A 15,574-nucleotide genomic window follows, 5' to 3' on the forward strand; every position below is an offset into this window, starting at 1 on the left:
CCAAAAATGGAAATTCTGTCTTCATTTACTCACCTTTTTTTTTCTTATGCTAAGTCGGTGGGATCAACTGTTTGGTAACCCATATTCTTCAAAAGATGATCTTTTGTCGTTCAGCAGAACAACTTTGCAACAACATGCGGGTGAGTAAATGTTGACAGAATTTTTGGGTGAACTGTCCCTTTAAGAACTGTTTTTCTTTATTATGTAAATGTTTGTAATTTCAATAATTGGTGAAACTATTGTAATTAATTATTAATTAATTGACACATACTAATTAAAGCAATATGAAAGAGACCGAAAAAATACAAAACAGGGTAAATAATTCATTTAAATGTATTTTAATTATCCACATAACAACATTATAAAACACAAATAAAATAAGAAAGAGAAAAAAATACATAAAATAAAGAATAAAAAGACTAGAGAGACCGTCATCGAGAGAGAAAAAAATAATACAAGTATAAAAGTAGTTGACAATTATAGCCTATACACTGAGTGAGTACAGAAGATGCCTCGTGATTCAAGGATGAAATGACGTACGCTGCGTTCCCCCGTTACGTCACAAGTAAGTGAGATTGAGGAGGGAGTGGAAAAAAGAAGGAAGGAAGGAAGGAGGAAGGATGAGCGCTATGAAGATAATGTTACTCTATGTAGCCTGTGATTTATATCTGCGATGATCTAACGCAAAGCAATACAAGCCCCTCTCTAAAAGCCATAAAGCAATCCGCAAATGTGATGCACAGATTCGCGAGATCAAAGCGGCATCGGGCTTATGTGTGGGTATTCCATTTAAACTCTCACTGAACGGAAATTGTGTTTCTTTTCTTCGGGTCGGTCCTGCTGAAGCTGCACCGGGCCTTTACTGTGAGTAAAACACTTTAACACGATGTCTGCGCTTGTTTGAGTTTCGTTTGTGTTTCGCATGTGTTTTATTTGAAGAAGTGGCTCACGGTCAAGGCTGTTTTCTCGTGCACGTCTGACAGATATGTTTTGTTTAACGAACCGAACTCGAAGTATGCTTTGCACGGGACACAAAACTTCACAAACGGTGCGCTTAAAGGTGTAGTAGACTACAGACGCGGACGACATTCGCAGCCATGTACATATTTAAACTTCAGGGAAACATCATCCCCCACGACAACATATATTTTTAGACCAGAAAGCGTCATATTTCATGTCATATTATACAACACAACAGTAGAATAATAAAGCAGTAGTGGTGAATCATTACGGGGACCAGCTGAAAGGAGTTGTCCTTGGTGCTGAAAATATTTCTCCAAAGCCTTAACCGAGCCAATATCACATTCATGACACTATATCAGTCTTGTGGAGATGCATTTTTACTGTTTGACATCTGAAATATAAGATATTAGTGCAATGGTGCAAATTATTATTCATTGTTGACTAAAAGTCAGAAGGAAGTATAAAAAGGGTGATTTAATGTCAAAAGAATATATAGCAGAAAGATGATTCATATCTGATAAATGTAAGTAGCCTAAATGGAAGAAGAGTAAATGACTTGAGCATGTGAGAGCTATCATATAAAAAACATTTGTTTGATTTGTTTATAATCTTTAAAAAGGAAAATAAGAGGGAAATTCTTCATTTATCAAATATAAATTCACCGCTCGGACATTTAACAAGACAAAAATAATAACTCATAATAATAATAATTAAAAAAATAATGCATTTATGAACCAATGAAGAAGACTAATGACTTCTGAGCATACCAACATTTGAGATATTTTGAAAGTTTTTGTCAAAGGAAAAAATAAAGAATATTCTTAATATAAATCCAAACAACTGTTTTAACATAAAAAACCAAATCCACTCCCTAGAAAACATCACATTCATGCAGCTGCCACAGTTTTATAAAGTCTTAATTCAATTTTAGCTGTTTAACAGTATATGAAGGAACAATAGGATAATCAAAAAAGCCAAAAACGTATTTGTTCAACAATGCAATGCAAACCAATCGTTGTTAGTGCTTCCTATTCGTCATGTGCGTGTTTGGATTACTATAATCTCCGAAGTGTCATGCTCCGCTGCTGTGCCGTACTGAATTAATGAGGTGGAGTGCTGTAGAGACATGTTTAAAGTTTAACTGATCCCTCCGATCCTCACCTCCCGAATCATCTCCTGTCTCTTTCCCATGGAGTCCCCAAAGCTCTCCCTTCATCTTTATCTTTCTGTGTCTGTATATCTGTCTACAAACCCGATTCCAAAAAAGTTGGGACACTGTACAAATTGTGAGTAAAAAAAGAATGGAATAATTTAGAAATCTCATAAACTTCTATTTTATTCACAATAGAATATAAATGACATATCAAATGTTGAAAGTGAGACATTTTGAATTGCCATGCCAAATATTGGCTCCTTTTGGATTTCATGAGAGCTACAAATTCCAAAAAAGTTGGGACAGGTAGCAATAAGAGGCCAGAAAAGTTAAATGTACATATAAGGAACAGTTGGAGGACCAATTTGCAACTTATTAGGTCAATTGGCAACATGATTGGGTATAAAAAGAGCCTCTCAGAGTGGCAGTGTCTCTCAGAAGTCAAGATGGGCAGAGGATCACCAATTCCCCCAATGCTGAGGCAAAAAATAGTGGAGCAATATCAGAAAGGAGTTTCTCAGAGAAAAATTGCAAAGAGTTTGAAGTTATCATCATCTACAGTGCATAATATCATCCAAAGATTCAGAGAATCTGGGACAATCTCTGTGCGTAAGGGTCAAGGCCGGAAAACCCTACTGAATGCCCGTGATCTTCGGGCCCTTAGACGGCACTGCATCACACACAGGAATGCTACTGTAATGGAAATCGCAATATGGGCTCAAGAATACTTCCAGAAAACATTGTCAGTGAACACAATCCACCGTGCCATTCACCGTTGCCGGCTAAAACTCTATAGGTCAAAAAAGAAGCCATATCTAAACGGGAACCAGAAGCGCAGGCGTTTTCTCTGGGCCAAGGCTCATTTAAAGTGGACTCTAGCAAAGTGGAAAACTGTTCTGTGGTCAGACGAATCAAAATTTGAAGTTCTTTTTGGAAAACTGGGACGCCATGTCATCCGGACTAAAGAGGACAAGGACAACCCAAGTTGTTATCAGCGCTCAGTTCAGAAGCCTGCATCTCTGATGGTATGGGGTTGCATGAGTGCGTGTGGCATGGGCAGCTTACACATCTGGAAAGGCACCATCAATGCTGAAAGGTATATCCAAGTTCTAGAACAACATATGTTCCCATCCAGACATCGTCTCTTTCAGGGAAGACCTTGTATTTTCCAACAAGACAATGCCAAACCACATACTGCATCAATTACAACATCATGGCTGCATAGAAGAAGGATCCGGGTACTGAAATGGCCAGCCTGCAGTCCAGATCTTTCACCCATAGAAAACATTTGGCGCATCATAAAGAGGAAGATGCAACAAAGAAGACCTAAGACAGTTGAGCAGCTAGAAGCCTTTATTAGACAAGAATGGGACAACATTCCTATTCCTAAACTTGAGCAACTTGTCTCCTCAGTCCCCAGACGTTTGCAGACTGTTATTAAAAGAAGAGGGGATGCCACACAGTGGTAAAAATGGCCTTGTCCCAACTTTTTTGAGATGTGTTGATGCCATGAAATTTAAAATCAACTTATGTTTCCCGTAAAATTATGCATTTTCTCAGTTTAAACATTTGATATGTCATCTATGTTGTATTCTAAATATAATATTGAAATTTGAAACTTCCACATCATTGCATTCTGTTTTTATTCACAATTTGTACAGTGTCCCAACTTTTATGGAATTCGGTTTGTATTTATCTATCATTTATCCATCTATCATATATCCATCTATCCCTCTATCAACCATCCATCTATGATCTATCCATCCATCTATCCATCTATCTATCTATCTATCTATCTATCTATCTATCTATCTATCTATCTATCTATCTATCTATCTATCTATCTATCTATCTATCTATCTATCTATCTATCTATCTATCCATTTATTCATCAATCATCTATCCATCTATCTTCTATCCATCTATCCATCTATTCATCTATCATCTATCATCTATCCATCTATCTATCATCTATCTATCCATCTATCATCTATCCATCCATCTATCTATCATCTATCTATCTATCTATCATCTATCATCTATCCATCCATCTATCTATCTATCTATCTATCTATCTATCTATCCATCTATCATCTATCCATCTATCTATCATCTATCTATCCATCTATCATCTATCCATCCATCTATCTATCATCTATCTATCTATCTATCATCTATCATCTATCCATCCATCTATCTATCTATCTATCTATCTATCTATCTATCATCTATCATCTATCCATCCATCTATCTATCTATCTATCATCTATCTATCCATCTATCATCTATCCATCTATCTATCATCTATCCATCTATCATCTATACATCCATCTATCATCCATCTGTCTTCTATCCATCTATCCATCTATCCATCTATCCATTTATCCATCTATCCATCCACATTGACCTCTGGGTTGAAGTGTATTCAATACAGAAGTCAATATTGATGAAAGCACTCTCTGTTCGATGCTTTGTCCTCTTGAAATGTCTTTATAAGAAGCTGTGTGTTTGTGTGTGTGTGTGTCTTTGTTAGACCCGTCTGCTTATGTTTGTGTGTTGCATGCTGTCGTTTGACCCACCCTGGATGTGCTTTTCCTCTCTAAGAGTGGTTGAGGGAAAGCTCATAAAATCTTTACAGAGTAGGGACGGCAAACTGCCTCCATGTTCCACGAGTCCCCCTCCTCCTCCTCCTCCCCCTCCTCCTCCTCCATGACCGTGCATGGTGTAATTAAACGAGACAGCAGGTTATTATTATGTTTAACACATCTTAATGCCAACAAGATCTTGTCAAGCCACGAGCAGTTTTAATTGGGTTGAAATGTGTGTGAATTATGACCTGCTGAAATCAAGCATATTATTAGTCATCTCTCTTTTTCTCTCTCTCTCATTTTTGTTCAGATGCAGTAATGGAGCAGCTATTATTTCTTGTAATTTTCTACTTGCTTCCTACTCTCATCTCGTCCATACATAATTCAACGACTGGAGGTAATGTGTGTGTGTGTGTGTGGACAATGTCTGGTTGAATTTAACATCACAGAATGTCTAAAGTGACCCACCTCTGTTGCTTTGTGAGATAAGAGGGCGTTCTGTTTAGATTTAGAGCAATCTGCCCTCAGTCCTCGTGGGATCATGTCATGTCGGAGCTATAGATGAAAAAAAAAAATGGATTGCAGTGTCAGATCTCCTTTTCATTGCGAAAGCAATATGTAGCCTACACAATCTTGGTAAATCAAAGTGTCATACAGTTCAGTTCATGTCATGTAGAGTTCATCTCATAGGTTTACATCATACCCCTTGCAAGGCCTATCCACCTTTTTCTGCTCTAAACAATGCGCGCTGCCATGACGACGACGTCGGTTGTCAACTTCCGGTTCGAGTCTGGTCTATGCTTTTTTGCCATGTGTTTTAGATTGTGTCATCCCCACATCGCTAAACTAAATCGAAAAAAAAAAAAACATTCATCAAATGTGATCTGATCACGTTATTTTTTATTACATCACAGATAAAAACTAAATCCAGAAGAAAATGTGAAGTGGTGCTTGCAGTGGCAAAACTCACCACCCAGTTGCTAGGGTGTTCTGGGTGGTTGCTATTGTGGTTCCTAGGCTGTTGCTATAGTATTCTGGGTGGTTGCTAGGGTGTTTGCTAGGCGTTTGCTAGGGTGTTCTGGGTTGTTGCTGTGGTGTTGCTAGGTGGTTGCTAGGGTATTCTGGGTTGTTGCTATGGTGTTGCTAAGTGGTTGCTAGGGTATTCTGGTTGTCGCTATGGTGAGGCTAAGCAGTTGCAAGGGTGTTCTGGGTGGTTGTTATGGTGTTGCTAGGCAGTTGCTAGGGTGTTCTGGGTGGTTGCTAGGTTATTGCTAGGGTATTGATTGGGTGTTCTGGGTGGTTGATATGCTGTTGCTAGGTGGTTGCTAGGGTGTTCTGGGGGGTTGCTATGGCGTTGCTATGAAGTTGCTAGGGTATTCTGGGTGGTTGATATGGTGTTGCTAGGTGGTTGCTAGGGTGTTGCTATACAGTTTCTAGGGTATTCTGGGTGGTTGCTAGTTGGTTGCTAGGGTATTCTAGGTGGTTGCTATAGTGTTGCTAGATGGTTCCTAGGGTGTTCTGGGTGGTTGCTAGGGTTCTCTTGGTGGTTGCTATGGTGTTGCTAGGCGGTTGCTACGGTGTTAATCATTGATTAAAAACTATTTGTTTAACAATACTGATTCATTCAGGAATAAATCAAGCGATTGAAAGCAAGTCATTGAATCATTCATTCAATTAGTTTTTGTTCCACACCAATTCATTCAGTTCTGTCATGACAACTCTCAGAGAGATTGCCATGGTAATGATAATGGAAATGGCAATGTTAATTTATTTGGACTTTCGGAATGGATCTGCGACGCTTAGATGGGGATGTTTAGGAGACCATGATGATGGACAGAGGACACTGGGCAAATTTGGTCAGGATGCCGGGGTTACACCCATAGGGCCTGATTTTAACGATCTGAAACGCAAGTATCAAATGCGAAACGCAAGTAAGTTTGTGGGCAGATCTCGGCAAATCTAAAATGGGTTGGTCTGAAGTAGCTACATTACTCATAATTGTGGTTTGGACATAACGTGCAATAAACCAATCAGAGGGTCTTCTCACATTCCCTTTAAAAGCAGGCGCGCTTGTTCCATGGCGGATTGCTATTATAACGGCGGATTTGCCAGGAGCGACGTTCTCGTCAGGGCCGTAAAAGACAGAGAAGTGACATTGTCAGAGCCGGACAGTAACGGAGTACATTTACTTGAGTACATTACTTAGGTACAATTTTGAGACGCGCACGAGATCACTTCCGGCGGAACATTGGATATGGTCATATGGTTCAGTTCGGTTCAGTTGGACATCTGATTCAGATCAGCTGGACGTGGCTGTTAACAAGAGGTAAAAACGATATAAATACTGTTTGTTTTCTCACACAAACCGCTCGTTTCGTGTCTTAGGCCATCAATGTGTACTTACATTTACGAGTCACTAGATCTAAATCTATAAATTTTGACTTCTCTGTGCATGCTCTTTGAGGTGGACCCCATAGACCTCCATTATATGACTGACAGACAAGAACGGTCTGACCGAAAAAAGTCAAAATTGAAAATACTGCGAAAACAAAGACACCAACATCTTGGATGCCCTTCAGGAAAGCTAAAACATAACAAAAATTAATTTTAAAGTGAACTATCCCTTTAAATATTACCCAAAGGGTATGAGTACTCTATTTTGATAGACACAGTACCAGTAAAATCCTTATAAGCCAACAGTGCATTGCAGTCCTGTAAGGGGACACAAATATAATATATCAGTTGAACATGTCATTCTCTCTATTCGTTTCATCCTCCCCCATCTCTATTACTCTCTTTCAGGATGTGAAATCATTCGTCCCCCCAGAGATGGAGGGATACGCTACAGAGGACTGACTCAGGAACAGGTAAAAGTCTCTGGCAGCACATTAAACTGGCAGCCATGAACATCAATGTTAGTTCTGATGGGACTTTGAACATTAGCAACTTCTAATTCAATCTACAAAACGTCTCTCTTTCTTTCTCTCTGTAGATCCGCAGTGTGCAGATCTTGCCAGTAGACTATGAGATTGAATATATCTGCAGAGGAAGCAGAATTATTGTGGGGCCCAAGGTCCGAAAGTGCCTCCCAGATGGCACCTGGACTGACATGAACCATCTCAGCAGATGCTGTAAGTACCCTTGCTTTTCAATTCTATTGATTAATATCTATATTTATCACACAGCTCTCTGAAATACTGGATTATGATTGGTCAATAATAGCATTCTGAGATCAAGAGCTTTTGTTTAATGAAGTGAACTCTCTAATTGAACAATTTCTCGTAGTGCCCCACAGTCGCTTTCTTGTCGCATAATAAAAATCACTGGAAATCAGTATGTCCATTTGTTAATTTATTTAGTAAGTATACATGTAGGATACTAATGGTTTTCTATTTTAATATGTTTAAAATTTAATTTAATACTTTGAAAAAAAAAAAAGAATTTTCACCAGCTATGATGATCCTTCAAAAATCATTCTAATTTGCTGATTTGATGCTAAAGATTTCAAAATGTCTTCCTCGTTCAATGTCGAAATAGATTTTACTGCTTGGTATTTTTGTGGAAACCATGACACACTGCCATTCAAAAGTTTGAGGTAAGTAAAAAAAAAAGAAACACTTTTATTCACATTAAATGGGACATTTAGAATGTTACAAAAGATTTCTATTTCAAATAAATGGCGTTTTAATTTTATTCTATATTCACACCAAGAATCCTGAAAAAAGTATGATTTCCACAAAAATATTAAGCAGTCAAAGCTGTTTTCAACATTTATGATAAGTACCATTTTTAAAATATAGAACCCATATCAATTGAGCAGCAAATCAGTATATTGGAATAATTTCTTAAAACAACTATACTATAAAATAAATTTGATTTAAATGTACCGGTAATTATCATTGTGTTATAAGTCTAACACTAAAGCTGTGTAATTTCAAGGTAATGCAAATGTGCTGAAAGGATGTCTTGTCAGCATGTGCTAAAAGTGTTGCTGAAATTCTCAGTAATGGTTTGCTCGCGTTCCTGGATGTCTCTGGAGAACGGGAGGGCGACGCTGCAGCCCCCTGGACAACCAGTAGAGGGCACAGTTCTGCATTACAGCTGTCATGCTGGCTTCCTATTGGACGGTTTCAATATCTCGCACTGTACCAAACTGGGCAAATGGGACTCACCTAAACCACTCTGTGTCTGTGAGTGTATATGATTTGAGTTAACTTTCAATTAAACTCACATATATGTTTATTATTAATATGAATGATCTGTTTAACACAATGCTGCTCTTGTTTTCCCCCTTATATTTGTGCATCATCAGATGACAGTAACTATACAGGTAAGACACAAGATTATATTATTTCATTTCTCATATGAGAGGTCACTTTTCCAAAGACTCAAAAATAATATTTCACAGGCCATGTTAATCTATTTATCACTTGATAGTTCATTTTAGTTTGCTTAAAATAAAATGGGAATGTTAATGTTAATAGGCTATATTAATAAAAAAACAAAAAACAAATATCAGACCTCAATTCCCATGGAGTGAAAATCTAAATTGTAATGCTTTATTCACCCACAAGGGGGCTGTATTTTACCATCAGTTGTGTGAAATCCATAATGCATCAAAATAATCTCCATTATTATAGTGCTATATGTGTATATGTGTAAAAGCATGCTTTGTTTCTATGATTATGGCTACATTACATATTTTATGTGAGAACTGTTGTTGTATGTGGATGTACTGTCCTTTTTTTATTTATAATTTGATAAAACAAGATTTTCAGATAAAAATCATATGAATATGTGAAATTGATCACTATTTCTTTCTTTTTTCTTTTTTTATACCATTTTTAAATGCCTCTCTATCTTCACTAGTTCTTTTCAACTGGTTATACAGTATACGTAACAAAGATAGTTTTAACCCTCTGGTGCTCTTTGGTCACGTTTGTTTTTTTGGTGCTTTTTGTGGCACTTGATATGTGAACACACTTACACTTGTGGACTTGATTCGAAGAGGTAAAATGGTCCTAAAAAGTAGTCACACACAGAGTCAAACTCAAAAATTACCGCCTTAGAAAAGAATGAGGGGCGGCGAGGGCTTTTTTGGGGTACAATCTACCAATCAGCAATGACGCAAGAAAAAAAACACAGCAATGAAGGGGTTAAACAATCAAATTACATGGATTAATTAATTAATTATAGTGTGTTGTAAAATTGGTCAAAAAGTAGAAAAGGGATCTGCACGTAGGGCAAAGGCTCTCCAACTATTAATTTATTATACTTCAACATTCGACCATTAATGTGGTTGACTGCGTTCGAACAACCACTAAATGAAAAACATACCAAGCACAATGTTCTCTCACCCAGGGGTGTCCCTAGGCCCTTTTTAGGGGGGCTTCACCCCTAAACTTCTGCCTAGCCCCACTAAAAATGTGTGATTACACAAATTTGTGTTCGCTTCAGTCTTGTTATAATCAGATTCAGCACGTTCTTCATCTTCAATCCGCAGCGGTGCCGAGCAGAGAGCACGTCAGAAACAGAGGACAGTGTTTGTGTGTGTGTGTGTGTGTGTGTGTGTTCATCTGAGCCTCATTGGTCTGTCACTGCTCGTCAGTGTCAGAATATTTGAGATGACAAATCAAATCAAAGTAGGCGGGCTTTATGTTCACAGACGCGCAAATTCTAACAGTGCGACTCACCGCGTACGGCAAACTAATATAGTTTTGTCTAATTTCGCCATTTTGAACTGAAAATAGGCCCATGTAACGTGACTCATGTAATGTAATAGTTTGCTGTCATTGTGAGGGGACAAGAAACATTAACTAAGCCGTTTTCATCATTTTAGGCACAAGAGTAATAATGATATTGAGAACATAATACAAATTGTAGCCTTTAGTACATTAAAAAAGCTCACCCAGATAGCACACGTACATCTGCAAGATGTCTGTTAAAGATCCCTTCATCTGGAAAGCATCTGCTGTTTACTAACATCTGATAGACATCTTTAAGATGTCAGTTTCACATACATTCTAAATCATTACATCTTAAAGACATCTTCTAAACGTCTATTTGACATCTGACAGGAAATGTCCTATACTTAAAAATACGTCTTCCAGATGTAAACGCACACATCCAATAGACGTCTCTGTGATGTACGTGTGCTATCAAGGCAGCCTTCGGAGGGGAAGAGAAAGGGATGAAGAGACTGAGAAAAAAAGAAAGAGTGATGGAGATGAGGAGAGAGCAGGTATTGACAAATAATCTACTGCCCACTGACATGGTTTTAAAGCTATTTCTTATCCCTTTTTTGGTCTTCAATTGTCTTGAAATGCACTTACCAGAAAAATTGAATCCCCTACCAACCTCAAATTTAGGCCCTCTTTGATTATAAAGCCCTGTCTACAGCCCTGTATTAGGCATACGATCAATAATGAATGTGTTGCCTATACATATTGTGAATGCATTTAATAAACTTAATTATCGCTTTAGTAGCTTTCAGTAAATAAATATATCTGAGAAAAATTATTCATAGGCAAAATAAGTTGACCCTATGATTACTTTCTTCACTGACAGACAAAAATGAAAAGCCTATATCAGTCAAAGCTTTAGGAGGGGAAGAGACAGGGCAAGATAAAAACAAAGAGGAAAAGAGGGTGATGCTGATGAGGAGAGAAAAATAATCAGCTGCGCTGACATGGTTTTACAGCTGTTATCCATTTTTTTGGCCTTCAAAACATCCTGAAATGCACATATGCGAGAAATCAAAATTTTCTCTGGGAAACCCCTAACTAACCTCATATTCGGGACAACAGTGATTATAAAACCCTGCCTTTGCATGGTAATGAAACTGGTAAATCGTAAGCATTAGATCCTAAAGTGTTACCTTTTTTTTTTTTTAATCATAGCCTCATTGGTCTCACCATTCCTGATTTCTAACACTCATGCACAGCGTTTAGTGTGGTCTCGCGGCTATCAGAGCACAAGCAAAAGCCGACGCTCTCCGTATGTTTTTCTGTTTTCTCCGGTCGTGTTTGTGTGGTAAATTGTTACTTCGTCCATTTGACCTGAAAGACCCATACATTTACAGTACATCAACGAAATTAGGACAGAAATGGTTGAAAGTGGACAAAAGAGATTAAAACACCTGGTGTAAACAGGAATGTTTCTTCCACATCTACCTGTGATTCGATTGACCAAAGGCCTTCTTAATATCGTAAAGTGTAAACAGGGCATTTGATTGGTCACAAATCTGTGTAGTCCAGGATGTCATTAATATTTTTTTCTCTTTTTCCTGGAGAGAAAATTGTACATTTTAAATGTAGCATGATATATCTAAACTTTGTTTAGTACACTAACATATACAGTGGTTGACTTTAAAGATAACACATAGCACAAGTCTATTTGATGTGTGTGTTTACATCTGGAAGACGTATTTTTTAGAGTGTTTGCTCATCTGCAATACGTCGGACGTTTCCTGTCAGATGTCAAATAGACGTTTAGAAGATGTCTTTAAGATGTATTGATTTAGAATGCATGTTAAACTGACATCTTCTAAATGTCTATTTGACATCTGACAGGACACGTCCTATAGACGTATTGCAGATGAGCAAACACTCTAAAAAATACGTCTTCCAGATGTGAACATCACATCAAATAGACTTGTGCTATCTGGGAAGATACAAATTCATTTTGACAACAGGGTCTTGAAAAAGACAAATATTCCATGTATATATGACAAACATTCTATCTATATGAGGTCATATACAGTAAGTTTCATGCAAGAATCAGCAAAATGCAGTTTAAAATAGTTTTAGATGCATATAGAATGTATTAGTAGGACTTCGTCAACTAGTAGACTATTGAATCTCATGATAATTCCTCAGGCTGCCAGAATCTCTCAGCATTAATACAAGCGCTCCTGCAAGCAAGACTAGCACCCTCTCATTCATCCATCCCTCCCTTTAATTGCCTTCCACTCCTCTCAATCCCTCTGTCCATTCTTTCATTTCCCCTCGTTTCTTTCAGCTCTGCTGAGTTAGACTATCAAGCCATGCAAATGCGCTTTCTCTCTCTCTCTCTCTCTCTCTCTCTAACTCACAGCGAGAGATCACCGCCTACTTAGTGCACTCTCAGCAGGCTGGAGATTAACACTTGGTCAGTGTGTAGATAAGTGTGTATTTCTGCCCGGTGTCTATGAATGTATATGAGGTTAGGTGTGTATCTCAGCAAAGTGTGTGTGCATAAATCCAAGCCTGCATGTATATGGGGCGGTGATTACATTGCTCTACTGTGCTTGTTGAAGGATAATTAAGCATAAGGTTGACCTTTTGTTTGCCAGCCCTATACAACTCCCTCTATAGGAAGCAGTAACTTTATGAACAAGAACATAAACTATCATTCTGTTTTGTAAACATATTTAGTTATCAGATAAACTAAAGACTAATTATATATCCTCACAGGTGTCATGGAGAGTCAGAAGCGTGCAGATCCATGTGCAGTATATATTTATTAAGAATAGTCAGACAGGCAGAAGTCAACGATCAGCATTCAATATAGAGCAGGCAATCCAGAGCATAAACAATACCAGGCAGAGGTCAGGACAGGCGGCAACAATCGTAATCCAGAAGAGACAGGCAAGGGTCAGGGCAGGCAGCAAACAGAGAATAAAGTCCAGGAACAGTCGAGGGTCGATAAACAGAGAATCCAGATAAACACAGGGAAAACGCTCAGAAATGTCGCCGGGGCAAAACAAGACTTCGCCCTGATTGAGAGTCAGAGAGCAGCTTATATGGAGGGGTAAATGAGGAACACCTGTGTTGGTGATTAGACCTAGGTACGGGGCATTATGGGAAATGGAGTTCGTGTGAAACCTAGTCTTATCTGGAGTGCCCTCTGGTGGATAAATAGGGCACTCCAGCTGGTAACCGTTACATAGCCCCCCCTTTAAGGAGCGGATTCCAGACGCTCCTTACAATGTCCAGGAGAAATGTGGAGGACCAGGCCCCTGGAGCGGAAGAGGACCTGGAGACTGTGGCGGAGCTGGCTGTGGAGGCGACCAGGTCGGAGCAGTCGAAGACCAGAGCGGCGCTGTCGGACCCTCGGGCTTCCAAGGCGAAGCAAAATGTGGGCATGGCCAGGGCAGAGCAGGCTGTGGACGTGACCAGGGCGGAGTTGTGGGACCCTCGGGCGTCCACGGCGGTGAAGCTCCCTCAGGCGCCCACGGCGGTGAAGACCCCTCAGGCGGCCACGGCGGTGAAGACCACTCAGGCGGCCACGGCGGTGAAGACCCCTCAGGCGGCCACGGCGGTGAAGACCCCTCAGGCGGCCACGGCGGTGAAGACCCCTCAGGCGGCCACGGCGGTGGAGACCCCTCAGGCGGCCACGGCGGTGAAGACCCCTCAGGCGACCACGGCGGTGAAGACCCCTCGGCTGCCCACGGCGGTGAGAACCACTCAGGCGGCCACGGCGGTGAAGACCCCTCAGGTGACCACGGCGGTGAAGACCCCTCGGGCGGCCACGGCGGAGCAGGACGAAATGAAGGCCATGTCTGTATCGCCTCCATGGCCCTTACAAGGTACCTACTGCCCCCCCCCAAAAAATACTTGGAGAAGTCCACAGGGAATTGAAGGGCACAGCTTGAACAGAGCTTGAAAGGCACAGGCAGAGCGAGGCGCAGAGGCGGGGCTGGTAGGGCGAGGCGCAGAGGCGGGGCCGGCAGGGCGAGGCGCAGAGGCGGGACCGGCAGGGCGAGGCGCAGAGGCGGGGCCGGCAGGGCGAGGCGCAGAGGCGGGGCCGGCAGGGCGAGGCGCAGAGGCGGGGCCGGCAGGGCGAGGAGTCCTGGTAAGCTCACCGAAGCCTGGCGAACTGAACGAGCCCTCCTTCTCCTCCTGCGGCGGCGTTTCACTTGAACTGAAGATTCAATCACATGAACTGAAGACTCATGATGACTCACTTGAACTGGAGCTTCATCACTCGCGAGGCTTGAGTAAAGTGCAGGCTCGGCAGGGCTGACGGTCTCGGACTGGACGGTCTCTGGCTGGACGGTCTCTGGCTGGACGGTCTCTGGCTGGACGGTCTCTGGCTGGACGGTCACTGGCTGGACGGTCACTGGCTGGACGGTCACTGGCTGGACGGTCTCTGGCTGGACGATCTCTGGGAACGCCCCCTCGGCCTTCTCCTCAAAGCCCACAGTAAAAGATGATCCGCTCAACAGAAGAGCCAGGTCAATGTATTGCTCTAAAGTCCCGTGAGGATCATGCAAGGGCATGAACGAACTGAGCGGTTCAGATAGTCCTCCACGAAAAAAGATCATTAAGCATACCTCATCTAGGCAGGTCAGGTGAGCCAGCTCTAAAAAGTCAGCAACATAATTCTCAATGGAATGATCTCCTTGACGGAGACGCATAAGCTTGACTGCTGGATTCATGACGATGATGGCTGCTGGATCTTGTGTCGGCGAAGTCTTCTGTCATGGAGAGTCAGAAGCGTGCAGATCCATGTGCAGTATATATTTATTAAGAATAGTCAGACAGGCAGAAGTCAACGATCAGCATTCAATATAGAGCAGGCAATCCAGAGCATAAACAATACCAGGCAGAGGTCAGGACAGGCGGCAACAATCGTAATCCAGAAGAGACAGGCAAGGGTCAGGGCAGGCAGCAAACAGAGAATAAAGTCCAGGAACAGTCGAGGGTCGATAAACAGAGAATCCAGATAAACACAGGGAAAACGCTCAGAAATGTCGCCGGGGCAAAACAAGACTTCGCCCTGATTGAGAGTCAGAGAGCAGCTTATATGGAGGGGTAAATGAGGAACACCTGTGTTGGTGATTAGACCTAGGTACGGGGCATTATGGGAAATGGAGTTCGTGTGAAAC

General features: G+C 40.9%; 1 protein-coding gene across 1 annotated transcript in view; it reads left to right on the plus strand.

Annotated features, from left to right (window-relative positions):
- Nucleotides 1-588: 588 nt before the first annotated feature.
- Nucleotides 589-15,574, plus strand: part of gabbr1a (gamma-aminobutyric acid type B receptor subunit 1a) — a 65,687-nt gene continuing 50,701 nt past the window's right edge. Inside the window, exons 1-6 of the mRNA XM_039669352.2 lie at nucleotides 589-864; nucleotides 5,015-5,101; nucleotides 7,507-7,571; nucleotides 7,697-7,835; nucleotides 8,709-8,894; nucleotides 9,017-9,034. Coding sequence (XP_039525286.1) covers nucleotides 5,023-5,101; nucleotides 7,507-7,571; nucleotides 7,697-7,835; nucleotides 8,709-8,894; nucleotides 9,017-9,034 — 487 coding nt within the window. The 5' untranslated portion in view covers nucleotides 589-864; nucleotides 5,015-5,022. The remainder of the gene's footprint in view (nucleotides 865-5,014; nucleotides 5,102-7,506; nucleotides 7,572-7,696; nucleotides 7,836-8,708; nucleotides 8,895-9,016; nucleotides 9,035-15,574) is intronic.

Source organism: Pimephales promelas, chromosome 16, assembly GCF_988280905.1.
Source record: "Pimephales promelas chromosome 16, fPimPro1.hap1.1, whole genome shotgun sequence".
Taxonomy (NCBI): Eukaryota; Metazoa; Chordata; class Actinopteri; order Cypriniformes; family Leuciscidae; genus Pimephales; species Pimephales promelas.